Source organism: Acanthaster planci, linkage group LG09 (genome assembly GCF_054643075.1).
Source record: "Acanthaster planci isolate LZ-2023a linkage group LG09, COTS_SCS, whole genome shotgun sequence".
NCBI classification, from domain to species: domain Eukaryota; kingdom Metazoa; phylum Echinodermata; class Asteroidea; order Valvatida; family Acanthasteridae; genus Acanthaster; species Acanthaster planci.
The window spans coordinates 5,291,363-5,315,406 of NC_141785.1; the positions used below are offsets into that span (position 1 = coordinate 5,291,363).

Consider the following 24,044-nt stretch of genomic DNA (forward strand, 5'->3'; position numbering starts at 1 on the left):
CCACTTTTAGCCTGTTATTAGAAACCCAGAGCGACATTCTTTGTTGTATTAAACGGGATTTTTTCAAGTGCGTCATGCTGCCTTGTGTAAAATTGGCTGCCTGTAATTACCAAAGTCCACACACCAGCAGAACTTTCTGTCCAAATTTCGGGGATTCTAATAATTGTTTGCTGGAGGACCTAGCCTGGTACGTGATATGTGCGTCGGGCAGTGCCCCCAATTGTGGTTTGAGCCCGCGCATCAATTACAAGTGAGCATTTTGTGTGCCAGATCCTTGGTCTCAGATGATACTGACAGTTTGGGGCTCGAAATCGAGATGAAGTTTAAAAGTGCACTACCGGGAACTAGACTTGAAGTGGAGTCTACGTATTTTACGGGACAAAGCAATACAAATTGGCGAACCCTGTGCTCGCATGTTTATTTTTGATACCAGTCAATCAACCGTGCAATTTCTATATAGAATCGCCCGGCAGGCATGGCGCCGAAGTGAATGAAACTTTTCTGTCATCTTCCAGGGTAGTGGCGACCTTCCAACAACTTGAATCAAACATCGCTGCACTTCCCCCGCAGTTCCGTATATCTGTTCAGTCTTTATCGATTCTTGATAGAAATTTGCTGAATTGCTGAATTCGGTGCGTCGGCCAAGTTGAAGAACCTAACCATGAAGTGTTGCAAGCGACCGACTCTGTCTGATCTGAAACTGAACGTTGAGGATTCCGGTGTTTTTTATCGTTCACAGGTGGGTCAGTCACTGTCGTTTCAACGCCCTTCAGTGACACAGTGTAACAGTTAGCCTGGTAAACATATAGGAAGCTTGACTGGTGGCAATCCAGTTTGCGTTACGAGGTGCTTGTTTAAGCTACTTCATGTATTCATAAAGTGCAATTAGTCTCGAATGGAACTAAATGACACCTGAGCATAGCACCAACCGTCAAAAAAATGATGATCGCGCCGGTTTAGAACTCAAGTCATTTTTTTCAGACAGTGTCGAGTTATAACAAAGTAAAGAGAGTTGGCACAGCTTCCATCATGTACAAAAATCCTTTGTTCCACTGGGAACGCGGGTTTCCCTGTGGAACAAAAGAAATGCCCTCTAGGATGGCTGACACGGAAAGGCTCTACAGCAGTTATATCAAAATAGGCCAACCCGGCAATGGACTTTTCTTTTGAAACCAACATCTCCCTTTGCGTCGTTCATTAAATGTGCGCTGTCACCGCTGCCAAATGAGGCCTTTAACACGCACTGGGCAAACCAGAGAGCAGCTAAATTTCCTCCTTTTTGCTCCTTAGTGGACTAGGCTCCCCGCCTTGGTCTTCGTAGCATACCGTGTGCTCCTAGCGCTGTATCTGTTGGGTGTCTATATCGCTCTGCTCGTTGAGTTGATTCCTTCCTATGGAGGTAGCATCTTCATCTTTCTGACCAACATTGCCTTCACTGTTTTCGTCGTGTACTTGCTGATAGCCGGCTCCATCGCTGTCCTGGATGGATACATCCTGCGGAGGCGGAACAGCGCAGGTGATGTATCAGCAGGTGTAGAAACCACTGTTTGAGAACTGACACATCTCACCACAAACTTTATAGTTCAAGTACCATATAATAAATATTCAAAAACCGTCAATAAATACCTCACTCACAGAGCTATCAAAACACCAAATAAAATGGTACAAAATTCTGAATGAAAACAAACCCCTCTTCAACAGTTATGGGACAGATGTGATTTTTAAAAGGCACAGATCCACTTGCTACCAATCTAGGGGAAACTTTTGGCAAACTCTGGCCGCTCGATATAAGTGGTAATGAAGGCTCTGTTTTAGCCTTTGGTAATTTCCGACCCTTAATTTTTGCCACATCCTTTCCCTTCAGACATGGGCGTCCGTCACATGATCCACTGGCTCCTCTTCAACGTCACCGTCAACGTCAACCTGATAGTGACCATCGTTTACTGGGTAGGTCTATACGACCCCGCCAGGGGCGGTTTCTTCTTCAGCTTCCACGTGCACGCCGTGACCAGCATCGTGTCCGTGGCAGACCTGGTCGTCACTGCCGTGCCCGTGCGACTTCTACACGCCGTCTACCCCTGCGTATCATTAGTCGCCTACATGGTCCTCACCCTCGTCTATTGGGGTACGAGTAATGGGATCGTCTACCCCTTTCTCGACTACTCCTGTAACCCGGGCCTGGCTGCCGGCTCGATCGTCGGTATCTTCCTGGCCATCTTGTCCACGCAGGTAATCGTCTGGGCCATTTACAAGCTCAGGGTGGGGATGTGGAAGAAATGCGGCGGTGACGGTGAAACAACGCAGGCAGAAATAGAGCAGGACAAAGCAGAGAACGGGCTTTAAATCAACAATTATTTTCACAGAAGACTTCTGCGGCCGTGGTTTATTGTCGGTGCCGATTCGAGAGCGAAGCGAAGTGACGTCATGAAAAGTTAGCAGCACGAACGTACATAACGCCACTGTAATTTCATTACTTTTAAGCATGTTCAAGTTAAGAGTGCAGACGGCATACTGGTTAGCAGGGGCGTAACGGCACGCTCCCCATCTCCATATCATGGCGCCACACATATCCCACTTTACTCTAGGACTAATGAGTTGACTAAACGCTTAGTCCCAAACATTGTCTTGACCCACTCATTCCCCCACCCTCCCCTTTGAGAAAACCACCCTTTGATTGCTCCTCGGGCTTGATAGGAGAGAGAGAGCCACATACTTGGGCTAGACTCAATCGGTACCCCAAGGCTGGATAGATCCAATAGGCACTGTAATCACGGTCCTCCACAGGGCCTTACGAAAATTTGGCGTTTTGGGCGCCGACGAAACATATTCTGAAACTTACAAAGTTTTGTGGAAGATTTGGATTCCCACTTTGCATTTTCGATTTTGGAAAATCCCCAGACCGGCTAGCTCATGTAAATAAAAGCTTGTTACGGCTTAGCATCAACGTGCGAATGGGAAGCTTAAGCCTAGTGGACGGGCGGGGCTGGTGGTTAGGCCAAAGAAAACTTAAAGTAGCCTACACGGAAGACGTGGTGCGGACGAGAAGCTCCGGAATACCCCTACCCGGCGGATTTCCATCGTGAGGTGTGTTTTCGGTTCCCGACACTTTTAGTTGAACCGATCGATTTCTGACCATGCTGGAACCGTGGCCAAGCATTCGTAAAGACATTTTTTAAATACACTACTCAAAAAAGTTAAGGACCACCTTTTTCTGAACTTGTAATTTTTTTTTCAAGCAATGAGTGGGGTCTAGTTCTTTTATTTTTTTGTTTGTCTTGACTATGTTCTCATTGCAATAAAAAAAAATTAAAAATTGTTTCAAATCAAGACCACATTTTTAGTAGTACAATATTTCATATAAAAAGTATACGCAAAATAAAATGTGGTCCTTAACTGTTTTTTGTAGTAGTGTTTAATATATCGTCACGGTACTCTAACATATCTACTTGAACTTCATGATCTTGGAAACCCTGTTGGGTAGTATGTATTGTCTCTTTATTACCCTGCGAGTATAAAATAGTTTTGAGTAAGACTAAGATATAAATACGTCTTGTTTCTTCACTAAAATAAAGTAGGCTTCAAAGTTAGACCTTTTGGTATTATCCTTTTTAAATTTAAAGTAGGCCTCTGTCTCTGTAGCTGCAGAAGTAGCCAAGACAACATTAACTGGGCTGACCGTCTGATGCGTTTGAGTGTAAACAATAACACCATGTTTCCGAAGTGAAGTGACTCTTGTCTATATATAGAAACATATTTGTTTATTTGTTGCAATATTATCTATAATCTTTATTCATCCTACTGTATGTGGGATGTGGGTTGGAAGAAGCTCGTGTTATTTTCACGTCAGTGGCTATAATTTATTTTTACGCCAGTATTTCGATATAGCGCCCTCTACAGACTAACTTCTGCCAGTCATTTTCTCAACATGGCTAATGCGTTTTCGCGCGTGCTTAAGTTTCCCTGATTTGTCGCTATTTCCTAGCTTTTGGAGGCGAGAATTTTAACTCGTATTCCGTCAGCGACCATGAGCAAACGGTTTGAGCTGAGTCCCGCGGCCTTTGAGGCCATACAGAATGTGGACATTGAGCAGATAGCCCGTATGGACGAGGGGAGCATCCGGGCGCTCCTGCCGTGTCTGGTCCGCATGTCCCTGTGTGCCCCGCTGGACGTCAGCCAAGCTTGGGTAGAGGGCAGAAAGCAGATTCTCCGTGTGCTGTCCGGGCTGGAGGTGGTCAACTCCATCGTGGCTTTGCTGTCCGTGGACTTCAATGCCCTGGAGCAGGACGCTCGAAAGGAACTCCAGATGAGGTGAATGCTGGAATAAAAGATGTGGAGCATTTTAGGCTCTATCAAATATTTCTCTACAATTTTGCCAACTTTTTTGCAGTCAGTGACCTATTCAAGTGATTGTATACTCGGGGAACCCCCATTTTTTTTACATTTTTATCTTGCCAAACTGGTAAGTCCCCCCCCCAAAAAAGAGAGGCAGCACTCATTGCGCTGATTGCTGCAACATTGCTCTGACCCTATTTGTTGGAAATTTCGAATTGTAAATTGTGAGAAAATGTGACTTTCTTAACGGTAAACTGACTGTGCAAATTTGAATCCACCATGTGTCATGTGTTGAAACACTCACAGTTCCTCTCTAAATTTCCCTCAAAACCCTACCCTTTTGGACAACAATATTAACCCTACAGTTACTGAGTATGATGTCACAGTCATGTACCAAGGTGAATTCAAAGTTAAAATGTAGCTCTCCCTTCTATTAAGGAACAGGGTCGCCAAATTTACAATCCCCATATTCATTTGGTTTTTTCTATCAACTGGCTGCAAGATGCTGTGCCATTATTTCTCCCTGTTTGTGTCAGGTATGATCAGTTTAATTTGACCCAACACTATCAGTCAGTGGTTGACCATGCTACTGTCACAGATCATATTGGTTATCCTGTAGGAAATCTTGGACCTCACATGTTACTTTGCATCTTCAAAATAATCTTCCTCGTTAGTATTACACTTTTGGGGGTGCCAGATATTTTACTCCTAGCAAACTCTTTGTGAAAAGCATTGCTAAAAAATGTCATTTTAATAATCTGACTTCAGAGTAAACTTATTGACAGACCAGAAATTAAATAAAGAAGACACACCGTTTTTTGAGAACGGGACACCATTGTTCACTTTTGCCGTTTGCTGTAAAAGAAATAAAGTTCTTCAACTTAACCCCCACACGAAAAGATCAAATAAAGTCAATTCTGTTTGTAGACATAAACTAGGTGAAACAGAGAATCTCTTGACCTCCAACATTCAACATGGCCTGGCTCTTGAGTTTGAACGCAGCGATCCAGCCAGCAGGTTGCGTCTGCTCATCAGTGAACTTCTCTTCGTCTCCAGTCAGGTAGGTGTGAGGAAAGCACAGAAAGAGGATTTATGAAGTGCACATATCCAACGGTAATGCTGTTCAAGTTGTTAAACTTGTTACCCCTGTTCGTCAGGCCACTAGACCTCTTTGGGCAGCTGATAGTACACATCTTGCCTCTACCCTCACAGGAAGCTGTTTGTACTCCTGGGATATATAGAGGGCAGTTGGGGTAAAGTGTCTTGCCTATGGTCACTGCATGTTACCAGCAGCTGGATTTGAACCCCGACCCACTAATTGGGAGTCACAATTCCTAACCACTAGGCTACATGAATCCTTAAGCAGATTGAGCCATGAGAGCTGGAAACCCCAAACCGTCCAAATCAGGCCAATTTTCTTCACAAGGTCCACAGGGTGAAGACAAGGTCCTGCTCATTATAATTGTTTGCTTTTGGCCTTGAAATAGGATTGTAATGTAGTGTAATCTTAGATTATCGATTCATTGAAAATTTTGATCCAAGTATGGATTATATCGTTTCTTGTAATTAACTCACTTGGTTCTGTAAGTGTTAAAATAAATTAATACAATTTCTGAGCCATGGCACATTTTTTCTGAATATTCTTCCAGATTAAAGACACCACAGATTTTGTCAGACGACCGTGTGAGTTGTTCGAGAGTGAGGTCTATTTGGAAGAAGTGTCGGACGTACTGTGCATCGCGCAAGCAGGTACGCTGTTTTCATTTGTCCCAATTCAAGTTGTCAACCCAGTATAACCTTGAGTTTTTAATTTCGTTCGTCGCAGAGAAGTGCATTAAAGGTTTTTATTCTTTTTTTCTTTCAGAGTTGCCATCGTTGCTTTCAATTGACAAGATGGCAGAATCACTCTTGCGTGCCCAGTATGGTCCTATTCTTCTATGTAGATTGGTAGCCAATGTACCAGACAGCTTTTTCCAAGGTACAGTAAGCATTACCCATTGTTAAAATTATTAATCAAAATCAAAATGGCTTCTGTGATATCAAATTTGAAGAAAAATTGGAAAAGAATCTCAAAGACTTGAGTTTTACAGAATCTGGTCGGGTATTTTTTAATTGAACTGTTCTCAAGAAGAATTGTCAAGAAGGATATCTTGTCTGTCTTTTAGTTTGCAAAAATTTGATTGTGAATGGTGAGCGGCAAGACGAAGATAGCTACGGTGGCCGCCGACGGACACAGACTCTGAGGATGTTAGCAACAATGAACCCCAGCCAGGCCCTCTCCATCAGAGCTCTTGCTGTAGGTATTTCGGGGAAAAATCGAGAAGCAATCCCTGGGAAGCTTGACAAAGTGTTGCAAAATTTTGGCCGATCGATACAGAGGTTTCTCCATGGTCGCATTGGACTGTCTTGGCTTGTAAAGTTTGTGCATTCGTTAAACAGTTTTCTCAACAAATGTGGAAGATGTGATCTGCTGTATGGAGTGTCGTGTTGTAGGGAAATCCTCCTGTTCGGATGAAACAACCACATTTTTCGGTAAAATGGACACACTTTTTACTTGAGGTGTCTTGTCTGTGTTTAGATTGACCAGTGCAAGTTACCGGGTTTAGCGGTGGCCCTGTCGTTAGACCATGACACACCAGACCAATCAGAGAGCAGAATGAGTGACGTGGTAGGCTTCATCAGCGGCCTGCTCCTCGGCAGCAACTCAGGCGTTCGTAACTGGTTTGCCCAGTTTGTCCGTAACGGACAAAAGGTACCGACGGAAGTCACTTTTGAACAGGATTTAATATCAAGTAGTTTTTAAACTTGATGGGACCTTTTCAATTTTCAAAACCAAATGTAATTCATTATCTAACAAGTGTGATGGTCTGTACACTTCAAAAAGATGAGTTTTAAGCCTACTCAAAAAAGAGTGGTTGAGTGAGAGTCCTCTTTCAGTAACCAGATTTCTGGCTATTTTCAAATTTAAGAGGACATTTTGCGCACTTCAAGTGTTGGGGTTAAGTACCTTGGTATCTGTCACACGTTCATCACAAGTTATCTAATTGCAAGCCAAGTCGCGAGTTACCGAAAGATCTGTAACAAAAGCATTTTTCTGTTGTTTTTCAACCTCTTACTTGTGACTGGTCGTGTAAAAGGACCTCAGAAATGACTTAAGATAGAGCCAACTACAACAATGCTTGCTACATCCTTGCACAGAGGGCTTGCATGGCTGCCATCTTGCAGGCCAATGCTTTTGTTCCATAGGGTATACACAACAGAAAAGCCCTGCAAGATGGCTACCATGCTCTATTGAACCAAAACCATTTTCTCTGTTCCAATCAAGCACAAGGCTGACGCAAGCACCTCAATACTCCAAGCTCTACGGATGCACCTCCTGCAGCAGCTCAAAGCCATCATCCCCTCCGAAGAGTTCCACGGGAACCTCCCCGAGCGGCAAGTGGTACAGGCCAGTGCTGTGATGAGACTGTACTGTGCCCTCAAGGGAATCGCCGGGCTCAAGTAATTCATTAACCTTCCTGGGTTGTCCATGGTTTGCGTCAGACACTGATAACAAGCGTACCCTCCCGTTCTCTTGGAGGTGGTTTAGTGAGGTTTATAAACAAAGGGTTATCCGTTCGAAGTTGGAACAAGAAATGGTGAGATTTTTCATAGTCTTTTATTGGGAGCACAGGTTTGTGTGCATTTTTTTGCTTTTCTGCTTGGATTTATAGTCTCTGCATTTGTCCAACAGGTTCAGCGAGGAGGAGTCCAAGCAGCTGTTACGTTTACTGAGCAGTCACCCCCTGCCCACGCCCTCGGGGATCCACTTCATCTGTCTGGGGTTGTGCATGCTGTTTGCTTGTCCATCCCTCATCAGGTATTGGCCAGATTCTTCTGTTGTCATGGAAACAACTTCAAGCATTTTCAGTATCTTTCCAAGAGAGGTTTCACAGGCCTTACCTGTTCCAAACCAATTTCAGTATCTTTCCAAGAGAGGGTTCATAGGCCCTACCTGTTCCAAACCAATTTTTTTTTGTTTTTCTTAAGCTTTGAATTGAATCATTTTTGGTAGTTAGATCACCGTGGCAACTCTTCACTTTGTCTGTGATGCACTGTGATCTCCATATTGGTAGTTTTCTGGAAAATTTGGTACAGATCGAACGCATTGGGGTCGCAACGGGCTCACCACCTCACCTGGAGATTGTTTTCCAGTTCGTAACTATCTTTATTTGATGTTGGGAGTGTGTCCTTATTGGTTAAGGTTGGTGTCTCATGAGCAGAAGGTCATGTTTGAATTCATTGGCTTGCTGGAGGTTGTGTCCATGGGCAAGCCACTTTACCCTTACCCTTATCTTGCTCCACCGTGGAGTATGAATGGATGCTGACATTAGCTGGAGAGCCACCTGTGATGGACTGGCATCCTATCTAAATGCAGCTGAATTTCACAGTCATTTTATACCATGGAAACAGGAGGTAAACACAGACCTGCAGTGGCTCAGAAAAGATGGGCTGCTTTTCAAAAATGTGATTGATATTAAGCATTGAGAAGTGTGAGACGTTCGACTTTTTTTCTGGTCGCGTTTGTCAGCCAAGAGGACGAGAGCGTTGTGATAGATTGGATCAATTGGCTGGTTCGGGAGGGACCGATGTTTGAGCGAGAGAGCGGGGTGAGCGCCTCATTCAGCGAGATGCTTCTCCTGATGGCCAGCCATTTCCATGGCAACCAGGTGCACGCCATCATCGACCTGGTCTGCTCTACGCTGGGCATGAAGGTGAGGCCGTGTCCTTAGTGTGTGCACTACTTGAGTTACGGCTCTGTCTATGAACAAGGTACCCACATATATTGTAATGGCTGAAGACCTGGACTTAGCTCAAACCGTAAGATTTGGACTTGACCTTAGGCTTCTTCCTTTTGTGTCTCAGCCTTGTTCTTCTCATGTTTTTGACGAATTTAACAATAGATTTCTAAAATCGAGAAAGATTGTTGACTCTGTGTACTTGATGTTCACAGATTCCAATCAGGCCCAACTCCTTGGCTCGACTGCGACTGATGTTCATGCAGGAAGTGTTCACTGAACAGGTAAGGGGGTGTCCATCTTGGTCTTGTTCCCAGTGGTTGCATGCAGTATTACTGTAGTGTGAATTGCCACACTTGATGCACCTGACCATTTAAAGAGTCTGTGTGTGCTCTTTCATGCAGGTTGTTACTGCTCATGCTGTTACCGTAGCTGTGACCCCTGACCTCAGCGGCTCCATATCTGGCTACTTGCCAATCCACTGTGTCTATAATCTACTTCAGAACCGTGCATTTGCCAAGCACAAAGTCCCAATCAAGGTAACGTGTCGGGTAAAGATGCATGGGAAATGATTTGCTTTCAAACAAAATGCACGGGGACCGTTGTCAAAATAACAAACAATGTCCAGTGAAGACATCGTTTAACTGTTTAAATTGTGCATTGCTTTGAAATTACATCATCAAGTAATGAATATTTTATGTGGAAATTTACAATTGACTAGACAATTTATGGGCATTTTAATGCCAATGATTTGTATGCAAAAAGAATCCATTCCGTACCAGGCGACATGTGTAACATAAATTGAAATGAAATATTACTGAGTTCACCGTTGGAACATTTATTCAAACTTGATTTCTTTGAAACGTCAAATAATTTGCAGTTTTCAATTGTGACCTTTTTATCCTGTCTAGGACTGGATCTTTAAGCAGATCTGCCACAGTGCCCCTCCCCTCCATCCCCTCTGCCCACCCCTCCTGGAGGCCTACGTAACCTCGGTGGTAGTGCCCACCCAATCAGGTACTAAGCAGTACCGGAACGAACCACTCACCGAGAGGGAGATCCTATCTGTGTACAAGACCTCCAACGTTTCGCTGTTGCGGGCGTCGGTTCTTGCTGAGGATCCGGGTGTGGCCGGGGAGGGCGGGTCCGGATTGACGGTTCAGCTGTTGATGCTGTACTATTTACTGCTCTATGAGGACTGTGTGCTCAGCAACATGAAGACATTGGGTAGGTTTGTCTTTATCCATTTCAGTTTAAGACTTTACTTTCTGACCATGTCCCCAACTGGCTCAGATTAATTTTGAGACGTTTACTGAGGTTACATTGGAAAATGCCGTTTTGAAATATCATGCCGCTACTATTGAGAAATTGTTGCTAAGCATGTTTTTGTGCTAAGCTGAAACTAGCCACGTGATGTGCCCACAGGCAAGTCACTTTACTCTAACTTTGCCTCTCTCCACCAGGAGGATAAATAAGTGCCAGCAGTAGTTGGGATTGGCCTGTGATGGATGAGCATCCCACCCAGGGGGGAATAAACATATTCTCGGTTATTTGATGTCAAGGAAACGGGAGATAAATGCCGTCCTGATGGATTTCACTATTTTATGAATGGGTTTCAGTTTTTAGAGCTTTAATTATGTTTGAAATATTTGACACAGTCATGCACAACGAGCGGCCCCAGTCCTACTCCTCTAAGCTCACCTCCCAAATCCCCATCAAGTATCTCCTCCATGAAGCCCAGCGGCACCAGCCAGACTATGCCGGGCTCTACCCCTCCCTCCTACGCCTCCTGGCCACCCACTACCCCCACTTGTGCCTGGTGGAGGACTGGCTAGGGGAGGAGTTAATGGAGGAAGAAGTGGGTGGCAGAGAGAGGAAGAAACGGCAGGGCGGGGCCCCCGCCTCCAAGTGTTCCCCTGCGAGACTTCGGAATGGTGAGTCGGTGCCTGATTCGACTCAGATCCTGAGGGAATACGGGCGTTTCACAATAGCATGCCTCAAAGAGATTGCAACGCTTTGGCTAATCACAAAATGCGTAATCTGTGGACCCAATGCGTGCTTGGAAAGGGTCGACAGATTTCGTGCATTGTGATTGGCCGACGCATTGCAAACTGTTGGAGGCACGCCGATGTGAATCGCCGGTATTGTCTTGGGTACACATCCTTGTCATGTGCTTGTTACCATTATTTCTGGTAATGAAACCAAGGACTCCTCAAAAACACCCTAGCCATTATAGCTCGTAAGCCTGAAGAAACCTGTAGAGAGGAGACAGTGAGAAGCAGTTACAGTTTTAGAGGTGGGAGGAAAACCTCAGAGGAATATTCTGGGTGAGAACCCATGGAATCTGGGAGGCAAAATCGATCTTTTCATTTCTGGGCGGCGCACAAAGACCAATTACCATATATACAAGAGCCAGGGTCTGCCTTCTTTCACTGTGTTCGCTCGAGCGTTGGCTGAGAATAATAGCTATAGCTGAAAAGCGGGCTGAGGATCTCAATTTTTACGGCGGAACTTTTGCCGCCCTCCCGGTGCAAAGGGGTTAAAACGCCAAGATTGAGCAAGAATCACACCGAATCTTGTTGGACTAGGCATGGTAAGGGTGAAGTTCTTGTCTGCAAGTTCCGGAAGAAATTCCACCGATTTTTTTTTTTTCAGTTATAATCCTCAAGGCTCTGTCTTTTTTGAACCCCAGCCCTGCAGCACGCCCGCGAGGACCCGTCGGAATCTCTCCTCCTCCTGAGACGCCTCTGTCAGTCAGAACCTCATCACCTGATGGATTTTGCCGAGGTTCTGGTGGACAGCCTCCCTGGCTTGCTGGGTGAAAGGGTGCCTCGACAAGTTGTGACCTTGGCCGTCAAGCTGTGGAGGATGCTGAACACGGTCATGCTCAGAAAGTAAGAATTGAAACATTTCCTTAGGACTGTTGAAAAAAGTGTCTTTATGATGTAAGTCTTCGTCCGTGTTTTGCAACTGTTTCTTCTTCTTAAATTTTTCATTCCTTATGCTTGTTGGTAAGGCATGAATAGTTTTATTTTTTTTTCAGCTCACAAGAAAGCATTAATTTGAAACTCAGTGGCAGCGTTCATCTATGCTGAATCATTATCACAGGCTGCATGGTCTAGTACAAGCAATGGATTAGTCATATTTGTTACCTTTTAGCCTATTGAGTCTTGGGTTTATGTGTGATGATATCAACAGAAACGTTTTAAAACTGTTCATTGTTGCTAGCCCAACGCCTCTACAGTCTAACGATTGGTTGTAAAGATTTTGATAGATCCAGGCATCTGTGGACTATTCACTTTCTGTCTACATGGGATTTGCTGTTGTAGTTGAGTTCAAAGAATGCATTCCTATTGAAATTTTATTGGCTTGTGTTCAACTTCTAGTGGATGGAAGAAAATAGGAAGTTAGGACCGACCTGAATTCTGCCACATTTGAGTCAATTTGTCGTGTTTTAAGCAAGGTATCAGCGGAGTACCAGTCATAGGCAGTATAGTTTGCCTGACATCCTAGCTGGTAAGCTTGGACCTATTGTGTACTTCTTTTGAGGGTGGTTTTTCTTGGTTTTTAAGAGCGTGATTTGTTGTTTTGTCGAGGTTGCGAGTGATGACCGTGAATGCGCTGGTGTGCACAAAGCCAGTGGTACCGTTCACTGAGGAAGACATCACGCTGGATCCACTGATCGTGCTCAGATGTGATCTCAGAGTATTCAGGTCAGTTTTGCTGAATCGTTATTCTTGTTTATCATGTTGCCTTAAGTTAAATACCTTTTTCGGCAGCTTCACAGAAAATTATCTGGACATATCGCTGTCTTCAACAACAACTATACATAAATTGATTTCTGTGACTTAGGTGTCCGCCAATCTTGGATGTGGTCATGCAGATGTTGACCGCCTACCTGGCCGCGTCCAGAGCCTTCCTGGCCACCCATCTCCAGTCCAGCCCCAGCATCCTCAGGCGGCCCGAGCAGGGACTGACCCCTCAGCCCACCGACCCGGAGAGGGAGGAGCTGAAGAGCGCCCTCATTGCCGCGCAGGAGAGCACCGCCGTGCAGCTGCTGTTAGAGATATGTCTGCCGTTGGAAAACGAGGAGGTAAGTCCTTTCCCGTCCTTCCGCTGTCCTGAAACGCTGTGCAGTGTTTGTTTCTGAATATTGTAACCATCATCACCAGTGCTTCATCACAAGGAGCCCAAGGAGTTCAATTTAGGGGTTTTATACTTGTGACATGTTGCTAAGGATTGATCGATTGCTTTTTTTAGCTCAATATTTGGGTCTGTTATGGCTATACCATACCGAAGGTCGATCATTGAAAGACTTTTTTTTTAAATATAAGAATAAATAGTTAAACGCAAATGAGAAAAGGGGGCTAATACAGAGGCATATTCAGAAGACAGTTTGACGCAGAAATGTCTTATAAGACAAAAACTTGACAAGCGACACTAACGGCAGACCATATACATGTACATGTAGTTATTATTTACAGACTTCTCACCCTTTGTTTTCTCTTCGTATTTAAAATGAGTTGCCTCTATTTTGCCAGAATTTCCGCAAAATTGTGACTTTCTGAATGACTGCTTAACAGTTTTGCCCAACCGTTGTCCAACCATTTGTGTTCTAGTCGCCATGGTAACTTTGCATTACTCGTACATTGGGGTCGTAACTAATTGGTACACATTTTCTGACAGCACAGGTATACATGTATACAACATTCAACATTTCTCCTAACGAAAAAAATTGTTTTGCTCAAAGAAGCCAAACTTTCTTTTATAAATCAAGAAACTCAAAAGGTAATTTTTATCACCTGGCCTTATTTGTCTGACAGCAGCGATAACTTGTTTTTTGATTTTGTCAGATAAACAAGAAAACTTAAATCACAGCCACTTCACCTCAAACGAATGTAGAATGGCAGAACAAAATGGTTGGAAGTGTTTTGATGGTTGACTTGTTGGCAGAAAATGCTTTCATCGGGAGGGATTATTTGCTTGAGTAATTTGAAATGTGATGTATTTATTTTTATTGGAAGTTTGTGAGGGGTCTGGTCTCTGACGATACCTCATATTTGGGCTTTAGGTCATAGTTTGTGACTACACACCGTAACGTGGTTTAACATGGTTTTAAATTTTAACTACCCGCTGATAACTGCCCCAGCACACCAATATCTCCTGCATGCAGTGCCAACGTCAGTAAGTTGGCTACCAAGAAAACACAATTTTACAAGTTGTGAAGCCATTTGCAAGTTGTTTTGGGTATATCTGGGTATATTTGTGTATGCTTAAAGGGAACTACGGTATCAGTCGTCTTAAATATCTGTCAAGAATGAGTGATGTAGATTTGCTTCATCTTTGAGTAGACTTTGGGGGCTGTTTTGAAGAGGGATTTTCAGTGGCAATATATGTACATGTAATTACACACGATGGTAGATTTGCAAGAAATCCCATCCGCCTATCACCAGATGGGCGGCAGGTGTGAAGGTCATACCAAGAAGATAAATGCATTGCTTGATGACACATTCAATATATTCGCCGTCAGCATTGAAGACGTGAATGTTTGCTGCACTTGGTGAAGAGCGTAGGCCTTCCGCAACAAAGATGGTGCCTTCACTGTCGCAGCATACGCCCAGCGGCCTACGTGTGTCTACCTCGAACACCGTGCCCCCATTGTAATCTTTACACACCAATTTACCCACGTTGTGGTTGGTGTAGATTAGCTGCTTGTTGGTGATGACCAGTTCGTGTTCAATCATCGGCGCCCGTAGTTTCCAGATGAGGATTCCGTCGGGCTTGTGGAGGCTGATCTCGTCCTTTCCCTTGTAGCCCACAGCTATCAGGTTGTTCTCGTCCACGGCCAGGCAGGTCGGTACCTTGTCCGAATCATGTCCTGGCTGGAACTGATGGAGGAGCTGATATTCCCGGCTAAGGATCTTGACTGCACGGACATCAAGTACGACGAGTTGGTCCAAGCTGTTCACGGCGACCTTGCGTGGACCCGCAAGAACTGGAATTTGTAGTATTTTGTGGGAGAAAGGGGATTGAGGGTTGCTTGTCGGTAAATATGTCATCAGCTGTTTGAGTTTGCTGTTCACGGTGACTATTTCATTGTTGGAGAAGACTGCAACGGAAGTGACCGCGTATTTCCCCTCCAGCTTCATTTCGCTCTTCAATCGCCACTCGGTCTCGTCCTTCAGAATCAGCCTTCCAAGTGACTTCTCGGTCTCTTCACTCGCTTGAAAATCCATGTAGTTCAACTTCTCGGGCACCGACTGCGGTGGTTGTTCTGTCAGTTGTCTGACGGGGTGCAAGATTTTCGGCCTGAGATGTAAAATCTCCGTCTTGATTTCTTGAGCTAGGAGCTGGTGCATCTTCTCCAGTGTCTGCTCTGCTACGGTCAGCTGTGCGTCGTTGGCGTCATCAGCAGCATTAAATATTTGGACTCTGTCTTGGTAGATCTCCTTGGCCTCTTGCTTCAGTTTCTTTTCCTTCTCCCGGATCCTAGCAACCTCCATAGCAACCTCCTCGTCAGCGCTTTGGGAGATCTTCCTGTTGGTGGCCTCAAACATAGTGTCTAGTTTCTTGCGAGACTTAGCTGTGTGTTTCTTTGCATTACTGAGTTCCGCTTTCTTCTTTTCCATCTTTGCCATGACTGCCGCAATTTCTTGTTTGCATTTGTCAAAAGCCTCGGATACTTCAGTGCGAGAATGCTTTTCATGTTTCAGAACGGAGCAAGTTGTGCATACCAACTGTTCACATGTATCGCAGTAAATGTTAAGATTCTGATCTGGATGTTTCTCACATTTTGGTTCTTTCCTTAGTTTGCTCTTGTAGGCAATCTCTCCTGATTGGATCTGAGCAGTGGTGTAGATTTTGTGAGATTTTGTTATTGCCAAGCGTTCATGTGCCTTTTGGCAGTCCTGACAAAGAAAATGAGCACAGTCCATGCAAAATGATGTCGCTTGATTTGTCTCATTGCAGCTTTGACATTTGATCTCTGACCCTTGACCCTGTAGAAGCTGTTCCTGTATTGCGAATTCCTCCACCAGGGCGCTCAGCGTGAAGTTAGGCGGCAGATCTTCAAGGCTATCGCTTTTTAACGTAGTCTCATGTCTGCACATAGGACATTTGAGTTTCAGAATTTGGGGACCTTCTCTGAGTTTGAGATTGTGGAGACATTTCAAGCAAAAAGTGTGCAAACAATCAAGAAATTTGGGCTCCGTGAAACGTTGAAAGCAGATGGAGCATTCCAGATGACGCTCACCGATCTTCTCCAGAACCTCAGCTGCCCTGCTGGTCGCCATTGTTTGGTCAGAAAGGAGCAGCAGAAATATGCTTCCAGACTTGTGCTATGATCAAATAGAAATACCGGTATTTTTGTCAGTTTTCTGTGGTCTTACTGTTTTTACAATTGGCTATAATATGGAACAGCAGCACTCCTTGAATCATATACATGCACAAACCTTTTGTTGCCAATGCCAGTCAAATTTAAACAAATCTGTCAAATGAAATCTTATCGTGAGAAATGGTTGCCAGGCCCCCCAAAAGATGAGTTATTAATCCGGAAATCAACAAAATTACTCTCAGAAGAATGAAGGAATGATTACAAGTGCCGAATTTTGGTAAAGCGTGAGGAATGGAAGCTACTTGTGTATAGAGGCTTTGCGTTGTAGCCATCATGCAGGGCAGTGCTTTTGTTCTACAGGGAAACCTCCTTTGTGCTGCCGTGTGGAACAAAAGCACTGGCCTGCAAGATGGCAGCTATGCAAACCCTCTATTCGTCCCTATACTCTAGCATGCTCTGACTGTGGAATACCAGTAATTGCAGATTACTCCACCAGTAAAGCCGTATTCACACTGGACTCTTTCTTCTGTGGGTTTTACCGAGTCGATGGTCAAATGAGAAATGGTCATGTGATCACTGTCCCGCACTTGGACTTTTGACACGGGAAAATTTTACTGAGATCACGGGATAAGTAATCAAGCTGGTAATGCAGTGACTTATGAGGGGGCTTTGTGTGACCTTTCTGCATTTGTTTTTGTCCTTAAACACTACATTTATCCTCATGAAAATGGAAATGGTGTATTCTTGACACCAGTTAATCTTTCAACAGTGTTAATAATAATTTCTGCCAGGGTTGGGACAAAAAGAGGAGCAAATGTACTGAAAATTGTCTCCACATACCACACTGCAGTGAAATGTGCATAGAAACATGCATAGTTTCCCTGTATGGGATATGCCATTGTGCTTGGGCCGGATGTACGCCCTTCCGGGCCACTTTCTCGTGCTTTTACGGACTTACACTGTCCGCACTGGGCTTTTTGGAAAAGTGTCTTGGGAATTTTTCCTTGAGAGAAGTTGGCTTGTAAAAATGGCCGCACGGCGCAGGGAAAGTAACCAAGAGGAAAACTTCTTTGGATTTCTGCACTGGACTTAAAATGGGAAAAGCAGCCATCGCCTCAGTAAGTCTGACCCAAAAAAGTCCAGTGCAAACATGTCCTAAGGAATCACTGGCCGCAAGGTGGAATTGAAACCATGCACCATGTAGATGGTTCAGTGGAAAGGGACTACCTTGTAGCTGGCTACGCAGCAATCGAGTCAGGGCCCTCTGAGAACGAAGCAGTCCACAACTTAAAGCAGGTTGTGAGGGAAAATTTCCAAGTCCGGGCAGACTGTACCCTGCAGCTTGCTATGCAGTGGAGTGAGAGCGCATTAAGTGCATCATGCCCTTTAGGAAGGAAGTCGACCATGACTCCATAGCCAGCAAAAACATGGGGTCCATGGGTCCGGTGGGTTAAATGCAGTCTGCAGTATTGCCCTGCTGTGAATGTTCCTGTCTTCAGTGCCGTGGTTTGTGATTATGAGGTAAAATAAGAATTTAACATACCTGCAAGAGTGTAGACAAATGAACTGTGGTTGGTGTGGTAGTCAGTAGTCGGTGTTTCTTGCTCAGCAAAGTCTTTGTCACACAAACCTCTTGTCACCCATGGGAAGTGACATCATATCCTGTACCATGTGCCCAACGGCTGTTTTCTGTGAAGGTGGGGTAGTTCACATGAAACAGCTGTAGTTACTGTGCACTGAGGAACATGAAATGCAGCACGTCATTGTGTAAATTTGGGGTCTGATGTGACCTTTTCCTGTCCTTGTTAGAGGTGACTTGTGTAATTTGACCAGGGTTAACTGTACATGTATGTCATTGAAATTGTAAACTGTTTTGTTTGTTTTGCAGGTAATTTGCATTACATGTAATGGCTCTTGGAAATCAAAGAATGTTTTGTAAACTTACAAAATTGTACCCAGGTGTCATGGGGGCAGGAATAAATTGGATCCCAGATAGTAGAACGAGCTGCATGAGGTCCCAGGAAAAACGGAGAGTGTCTTATCCTGACCCAAAAGTGGGGTATCCCAATAGTACAACAAAACAAAGATATGTAGGAGATTTAAGCTTGCTTCCAGATGATGCCAGTGTGAATGCTGTCTTGCGAAAATCAACATGGCGTAGTAACACCTACATATCTGCAAGACTGCAACTGTCATTTATATGTACTCAACCACAATCTTTTGAAGAGAAGAGACACTTACCGGATACTATTAAGTTTGTTCATGGTGCATGAAGTATTCTTGATGTCGTTAGCTGTCTGCCATTCAAATCTGCCACTTTAAGATAAAGGCACAACCACCGCAAGGCTCCGACTGAAATGTGCCATGAAAATTATCGAAAAAGACAGCAGTACGGACACTCCCCCAGTTTTACCATTAGCAGCATATCTTAGAAGCATGTGATATGCTGAGTAAATATAGGTTAATATTTACCACATTTGCTCTCATGTATCCATCCGGGTGGTCAAAAAGTTTAAGAGCTTTCAAAGTTCATTGTTTCACTGAATTCTTAACTCTGGCAAATATGATAAGGCTGGAAAAAAATTGCTCTTAAAAATGTGGCCTTCAGCAAATCCTACGTGTACATTAAAAAATCTGCTTCCTCTGTAAATGAACTTAGCCAACCTGGCTATGTGTGGACTGTTGAGATAAGGTTACTGTCCTTGGAAATTTTTATTGAAAGTTTGCAGTACAACAGTATGAGCAAAGATGGCAGCCAGGTTGATTTCCTCTATCTGCCAGTGGATCATATGATTCAATTCTTCATAATTTACCTTTCATGAATATGAATGAGCTTCCATGCACAGTCAGTTAAACCCTGCCTATTGTCATGAAGTCAAAGTGAAATCGGTGGCCACGAAGTGAATTTTTTCCCCTTTCTTGGACTTGATTTCTTTAACAAATGTGAAGAAGTAGAGATCAAGTAATTTTGCACGATTTGTATTTCCAGTTGAGAAAGCACACATAAATGTAGTGTGATGAGCATCAAAATTAATTAAAAAGGAATGCATTATGGGAAAAGAAAATGGGGAATTCATTGGAGCAAAATGATGAAAACCTATTCATCTTTTCCCTCTGCAATCCTACTCTTGTATCCGAGAAACAGTTGTCAGATGTACATGTATACATGTATCTTGTACAAGTGGACAATGTTCTTAGCGTAAACTGAAAAACAAATTGATAAACAGGACTGGGATTGGATAGATTGTAACTAAGTTAAATTTAAAATGAGACTGTTGTAGATTTATCCATAAATCCATTGTGTCATTTTTTTTAAAATTAAAGCAAATGCAATGTACTTAAATAGGTTGTGCGAGTGGACATGTCCAGTCTTAGACTCCTTACATGTATCTGGCAGAAGTTAATCACTTTTTAAAAAAACTTAGGCATTTAGACATTGCAAAATGAATAAAAATATTATTAAATTTTCTTATCGAGGAAGTCAAGTCACATGTTCTTTTCAGTAGGACAACTGTTCACCTGGGTTTAACCTATAAAGGGTTTACTAGTACATGTAGGTCATATTTTGGGGTAACAAAAGAACAATGCACATACTTTTTTATCTTCACAAAAGTGCACTCACATGCACGTGTAAGGTAAAATGTTCATACATGTACATGTACAAGCAGTGTATGAAAACACATTATTACTAACATAACAATTTTGTTCTTATACAGAGCAAAACAATTTGACGTTAAAAGTGTGCGACTGTCATATCAAAGCATGGATTTCATCTTAGGAAGAGCCTCATGTAACGTTCACAACTGTCGAAGAAATTGCATATTCTTGGTGTACATGTTGTCTAAAATAAATTCGCTTGAAAGTTGAAGTGGAATTCTTCAAATTAAATATAACAACTCCCCACTTGCCTAGTTTCTGTCTTAATTTGGACTAATAGTACCGCCCAATGCCAACAAATTGATACAAATTTTAGTCGTGTACAGGTACAACAAATATTCCAATTTTTACATCCTATGCAATTACCAGGAGTTCAAAGTCATATTTTGATAAAAACAAGGTTCACGGTTTTTCCTGGAAATCTGCAAGGAATCAGTAACATGCATTTTACATGTAAACATCGAGATGATCCCATGTTACTGTCATTCCAATGTTCAGCAGCGTTGCCTGCAGTCACACATGATGATAGATCTCCAACAAATCCCATCCACCTAGCACTAGATCACCTTTGGGTGTGATGGTCATGCTGTATGGATACGTGCATTCCTGGATTGCACATCCGAGGAATTTACCATCATGACTGAAAGCTTTAATGGTTGCCCTACCTGCCAAATAGGGTAGATGGCTGGCAACGTAGATGTTGCCTTGACTGTCACAGCACACACTCCTTGGGCTGCCTACATCTTTTACGTACTCAGTGTCACCGGAGTAACTTTTGGATACCAGTGTACACATGTCGTAGTTGGTGTACATTAACTGCTTCCTACTGATGGCCAGGTGATCTTCAATCATTGGTGCTGGTAGTCTCCTGATGAGGGTTCCATCTGGGTTGTGGAGGCTGATCTCTCCCTTGGCCTTGTAGCCCACAGCTATCAGATTGTCATCATCCACTGCCAGGCAGGTTGGTTTGCTGTCTGAATTAGTTCCTGGCTGGAACTGATGGAGGAGTTGATACCGGCCCATGGATACTCTGTCGAGGGTCTTGACTGCAGGACCATCTAGTATAACGAGTTGGTCTATTCTGTTCACCGCAACCTGACGTGGATCTTTGATATCTGGATTATTTATCCAATTGCGGGATTTTGGGTTGCTTTCTGGAATATAAGTTACTAGATGTTTTAAGTCTTTTTTTACTGTGACTATTTCTTTGTTGGAAAAAGCTGCGACAGATTCCACTGCATAATTCATGTGCAGTTTTCTTTCTTTCTCAAAACGTATTGTAGATTTCTCTCCTAGAATCAGCCTACCAAGTGACTTCTCAGTCTCTTCATACTGTTGAAAGTCAATGAAGCACAACATATGAGGCACGACGTATGGCTGTTGTTTAGTCAGTTCTCTGATGGAGTGCAGGAACTTTTGCTTGAGATGCAAAATCTCACTCTTGATTTCTTGAGCCAGGAGCTGGTTCATCTCATCCAATGTCTGCTCTGCTACTGTCAGCTGTGTATTGTTGGCGTCATCAGCAGTCTCCAGTGTCTTAACTCTGTCTTGATAGATCTCCTTGGCCTCTTGCTTCAGTTTCTGCTCCATCTCTCTGATCCTAGCGACCTCCTTGTCAGCCTTTTGGGAGATCTTCTTGTTGGTGGCTACAAACAGGGTGTCTAGTTTCTTACGGGACTCGGCTGTGTCTTTCTTGGTATTATTAAACTTTTTTTTCTTCATTTCAAACTTTTCCATCAGTTCTGCAATTTCTTCTTTGCATTTTTCAAAAGCTTCAGATATGTCAGCATGAGAATGTTGTCGATGTTCCCAAAAAGGACATAGTGTGCACATGAACTGCTCACATGTGCTGCAATAAATGTTAAGAGTCATTTGGGGATGTTTGTCACATTTTGGTTCTTCTCTTAGTTTGCTCTTGTAGGCAATCTCTCCTGATTGAAGCTGAGCCACTGTGTAGGTTTTGTGAGATTTTGTTATTTTCAAGCGGCCATGAGCCTCTTGGCAGTCTTGACACAAGAAACAAGAACAGTCCATGCAGAATAAAGCTGCTGGATTTTGCTCATCACAGCTTTGACATTTGATCTCTGACCCTTGACCTTGTAGAAGCTGTTCCTGAATTACAAACTCCTCCACTAGGGCACTCAGGGTGATGTTAGTCGGCAGATCCTCCAACCTTTTGTTTGCCAGAGTGGTTTCATGTCTGCACCGAGGACATTCAAGTGTTAGAATTTGGGGATCTTCACTCTGACTGATATTGTGGAGACATTTCAAGCAAAAAGTATGCAAGCAGTCAAGAAATTTGGGTTCAGTGAATCGGTTGCAGCAGATGGAGCATTCTAGATGACGCTCGCTGATCTTTTGTAGAACGTCGGCTGCACTACCATTTGCCATTACTTATTGTCAACGCTAAGAACAGGTAGAGAAATTCACATCTGTGTACAAGAAATCAAAACCAAATCAACTGGCCATTTGTTTGTGTGCTGAGTGCATGTCTATTGCATTTATTTAGCTTTAAGCAATGAGGTGCGTGGAGCCTTGGCTCCCAAAGTCAGCAGCTAAAAAGAAGCAGAATCCATAATACAGACAAACGTGTATACGTGTACATGTTTGCTTGCCAAATTTCAACATTAGTTCACTTTGTACTTAGACTGAATTTAGTTGCTTCAATTTATTTTTTCAACTGCACCCAAAAAAGCCACAAGAAAAGCCAAGACTCACCTGAAGTGCAGGTATTAATGCAGACTTGAAGGGTCGCAAGCAAACAGGTGAATGTACTTTTTTTGGCTGAATTTGTTCTGTTATTCCCTGTCGACTTATTTGAAGCTATAGCCAGCAAAGATGACGACCGTCAAGGTTATTTCCTCCTACCATTTATTAGTGGATTAGTACCCTTGTACCCTTTGACTGAACCTGAAGGAACCGGGGTCGGGTGCACACTATCTTTTGTCATGGAGTCAAAGTGTATGCAGAAATGGCATTGTCCTTTTTTTCATGCATTTATTCTGTTCTTTCTGTACCCTTTCATGCATTTGCAAACGGGGGTGGCACTTCACAGACTAACTGGAGAAGAGAGAAGCATAAAATCTGCATGAGCTTTCATAACAACAACCATTTCGTCGGATGCAATGGGTTGGAGATTAATCCTGGTAGCATGAACGAATGCCACTGTGTGCATTCCTTCACGCTACCAGGATTAATCTGCTTGGCCATCTTCAGCTTTTGTCCATATTCCACTGCAAGGCAGTCCTTGAATTCCAAACATGGGCATCCCTACTCATTGTGTCTGATGCAGTTGTTGTTGCTATGGAAGCTCCTGCAGTTCTTTTGCTTCACCCTCCCTGGTTAGTCCATAAAGTGCCACCCCTGTTTGCCATTGTCGATGAACCTGATACAGCCTGGCTTACACAGCTATGCCTCCTGTCATCCTTGCACATATCTGGCATTTTGTGATAAAGAATGCATGTCAGATTATGACTTACAACTTTGTTTTAGTAACTAGCCTGCCAGGAACAAGCCTAGTGGAATTTTCATAAGAGTGGGTATTTGTTGGCCAAACTAACTTTCACTGGCTTTTTTCAACTTTATTTCTTTCAACTGCTACTGTGGAACCATGCTGCCAGTTTAAAAAACTTAAAACTGGAAGATTCAAAATTGCTACAATTTCATAATAGCACATACAAAAACATTGACAACATCTGTAAACTCTGTTTCATTCATCTTTACGAGAAAGACAAATGATGGTTTCCATCAGGTAGGTTTTGCTCTAGTAGCCTTCTGGGCAAGTGAAAAAATACACTTAACTAGCCCGCAGCAGTTTCTGGGTCAGATTGTACCATTAACGCAAAAAGCCAGCAAACACTGACCATACAATTTGGGTGATTTTCTGACTATTAATAGTTTTAGCCAGTGTATAAGTGTCGTAATATTTAGTGGCACTTTCTGTA

General features: G+C 43.4%; 4 protein-coding genes across 4 annotated transcripts in view; 2 read left to right on the plus strand and 2 right to left on the minus strand.

Annotated features, from left to right (window-relative positions):
• The first annotated feature begins 289 nt into the window (after positions 1-289).
• Positions 290-3,729, plus strand: LOC110976958 (protein rolling stone-like). Its single transcript, XM_022230696.2, has 3 exons — positions 290-739; positions 1,291-1,516; positions 1,865-3,729. The coding sequence occupies exons 1-3, from the start codon at positions 662-664 to the stop codon at positions 2,341-2,343; spliced, it is 783 nt and encodes a 260-aa protein (XP_022086388.1). The 5' UTR covers positions 290-661; the 3' UTR covers positions 2,344-3,729.
• Positions 3,730-3,888: 159 nt separating this feature from the next.
• ints2 (integrator complex subunit 2) overlaps positions 3,889-24,044 on the plus strand; it is a 48,521-nt gene continuing 28,365 nt past the window's right edge. Inside the window, exons 1-16 of the mRNA XM_022230697.2 lie at positions 3,889-4,308; positions 5,260-5,392; positions 5,982-6,081; positions 6,197-6,310; positions 6,498-6,628; positions 6,911-7,084; positions 7,658-7,833; positions 8,066-8,191; positions 8,903-9,086; positions 9,326-9,394; positions 9,515-9,649; positions 10,022-10,337; positions 10,769-11,044; positions 11,803-12,004; positions 12,707-12,823; positions 12,963-13,203. Coding sequence (XP_022086389.1) covers positions 4,025-4,308; positions 5,260-5,392; positions 5,982-6,081; positions 6,197-6,310; positions 6,498-6,628; positions 6,911-7,084; positions 7,658-7,833; positions 8,066-8,191; positions 8,903-9,086; positions 9,326-9,394; positions 9,515-9,649; positions 10,022-10,337; positions 10,769-11,044; positions 11,803-12,004; positions 12,707-12,823; positions 12,963-13,203 — 2,778 coding nt within the window. The 5' untranslated portion in view covers positions 3,889-4,024. The remainder of the gene's footprint in view (positions 4,309-5,259; positions 5,393-5,981; positions 6,082-6,196; positions 6,311-6,497; positions 6,629-6,910; positions 7,085-7,657; positions 7,834-8,065; positions 8,192-8,902; positions 9,087-9,325; positions 9,395-9,514; positions 9,650-10,021; positions 10,338-10,768; positions 11,045-11,802; positions 12,005-12,706; positions 12,824-12,962; positions 13,204-24,044) is intronic.
• On the minus strand, positions 13,560-18,132 carry LOC110976960 (uncharacterized). Its single transcript, XM_022230698.2, has 2 exons — positions 17,987-18,132; positions 13,560-16,447 (listed from the first exon to the last, which is right to left on the minus strand). Exon 2 carries the CDS (start codon positions 16,400-16,402, stop codon positions 14,516-14,518), a length of 1,887 nt encoding a protein of 628 aa, XP_022086390.2. The 5' UTR covers positions 16,403-16,447; positions 17,987-18,132; the 3' UTR covers positions 13,560-14,515.
• Positions 19,407-22,972, minus strand: LOC147798040 (uncharacterized). The gene is made up of 2 exons (XM_087141406.1): positions 22,819-22,972; positions 19,407-22,532 (listed from the first exon to the last, which is right to left on the minus strand). The coding sequence occupies exon 2, from the start codon at positions 22,489-22,491 to the stop codon at positions 20,614-20,616; it is 1,878 nt and encodes a 625-aa protein (XP_086997532.1). The 5' UTR covers positions 22,492-22,532; positions 22,819-22,972; the 3' UTR covers positions 19,407-20,613.

Bases quoted from the DNA above. Each gene is read 5' to 3' on its own strand.
- LOC110976958 (XM_022230696.2), top strand. From the start codon at position 662: ATGAAGTGTTGCAAGCGACCGACTCTGTCTGATCTGAAACTGAACGTT. The intron at 740-1,290 runs GTGGGTCAGTCA...TTTGCTCCTTAG, and splicing joins GTGTTTTTTATCGTTCACAG to TGGACTAGGCTCCCCGCCTT. The intron at 1,517-1,864 runs GTGATGTATCAG...CTTTCCCTTCAG, and splicing joins GCGGAGGCGGAACAGCGCAG to ACATGGGCGTCCGTCACATG.
- LOC110976960 (XM_022230698.2), bottom strand. From the start codon at position 16,402: ATGGCGACCAGCAGGGCAGCTGAGGTTCTGGAGAAGATCGGTGAGCGT.
- LOC147798040 (XM_087141406.1), bottom strand. From the start codon at position 22,491: ATGGCAAATGGTAGTGCAGCCGACGTTCTACAAAAGATCAGCGAGCGT.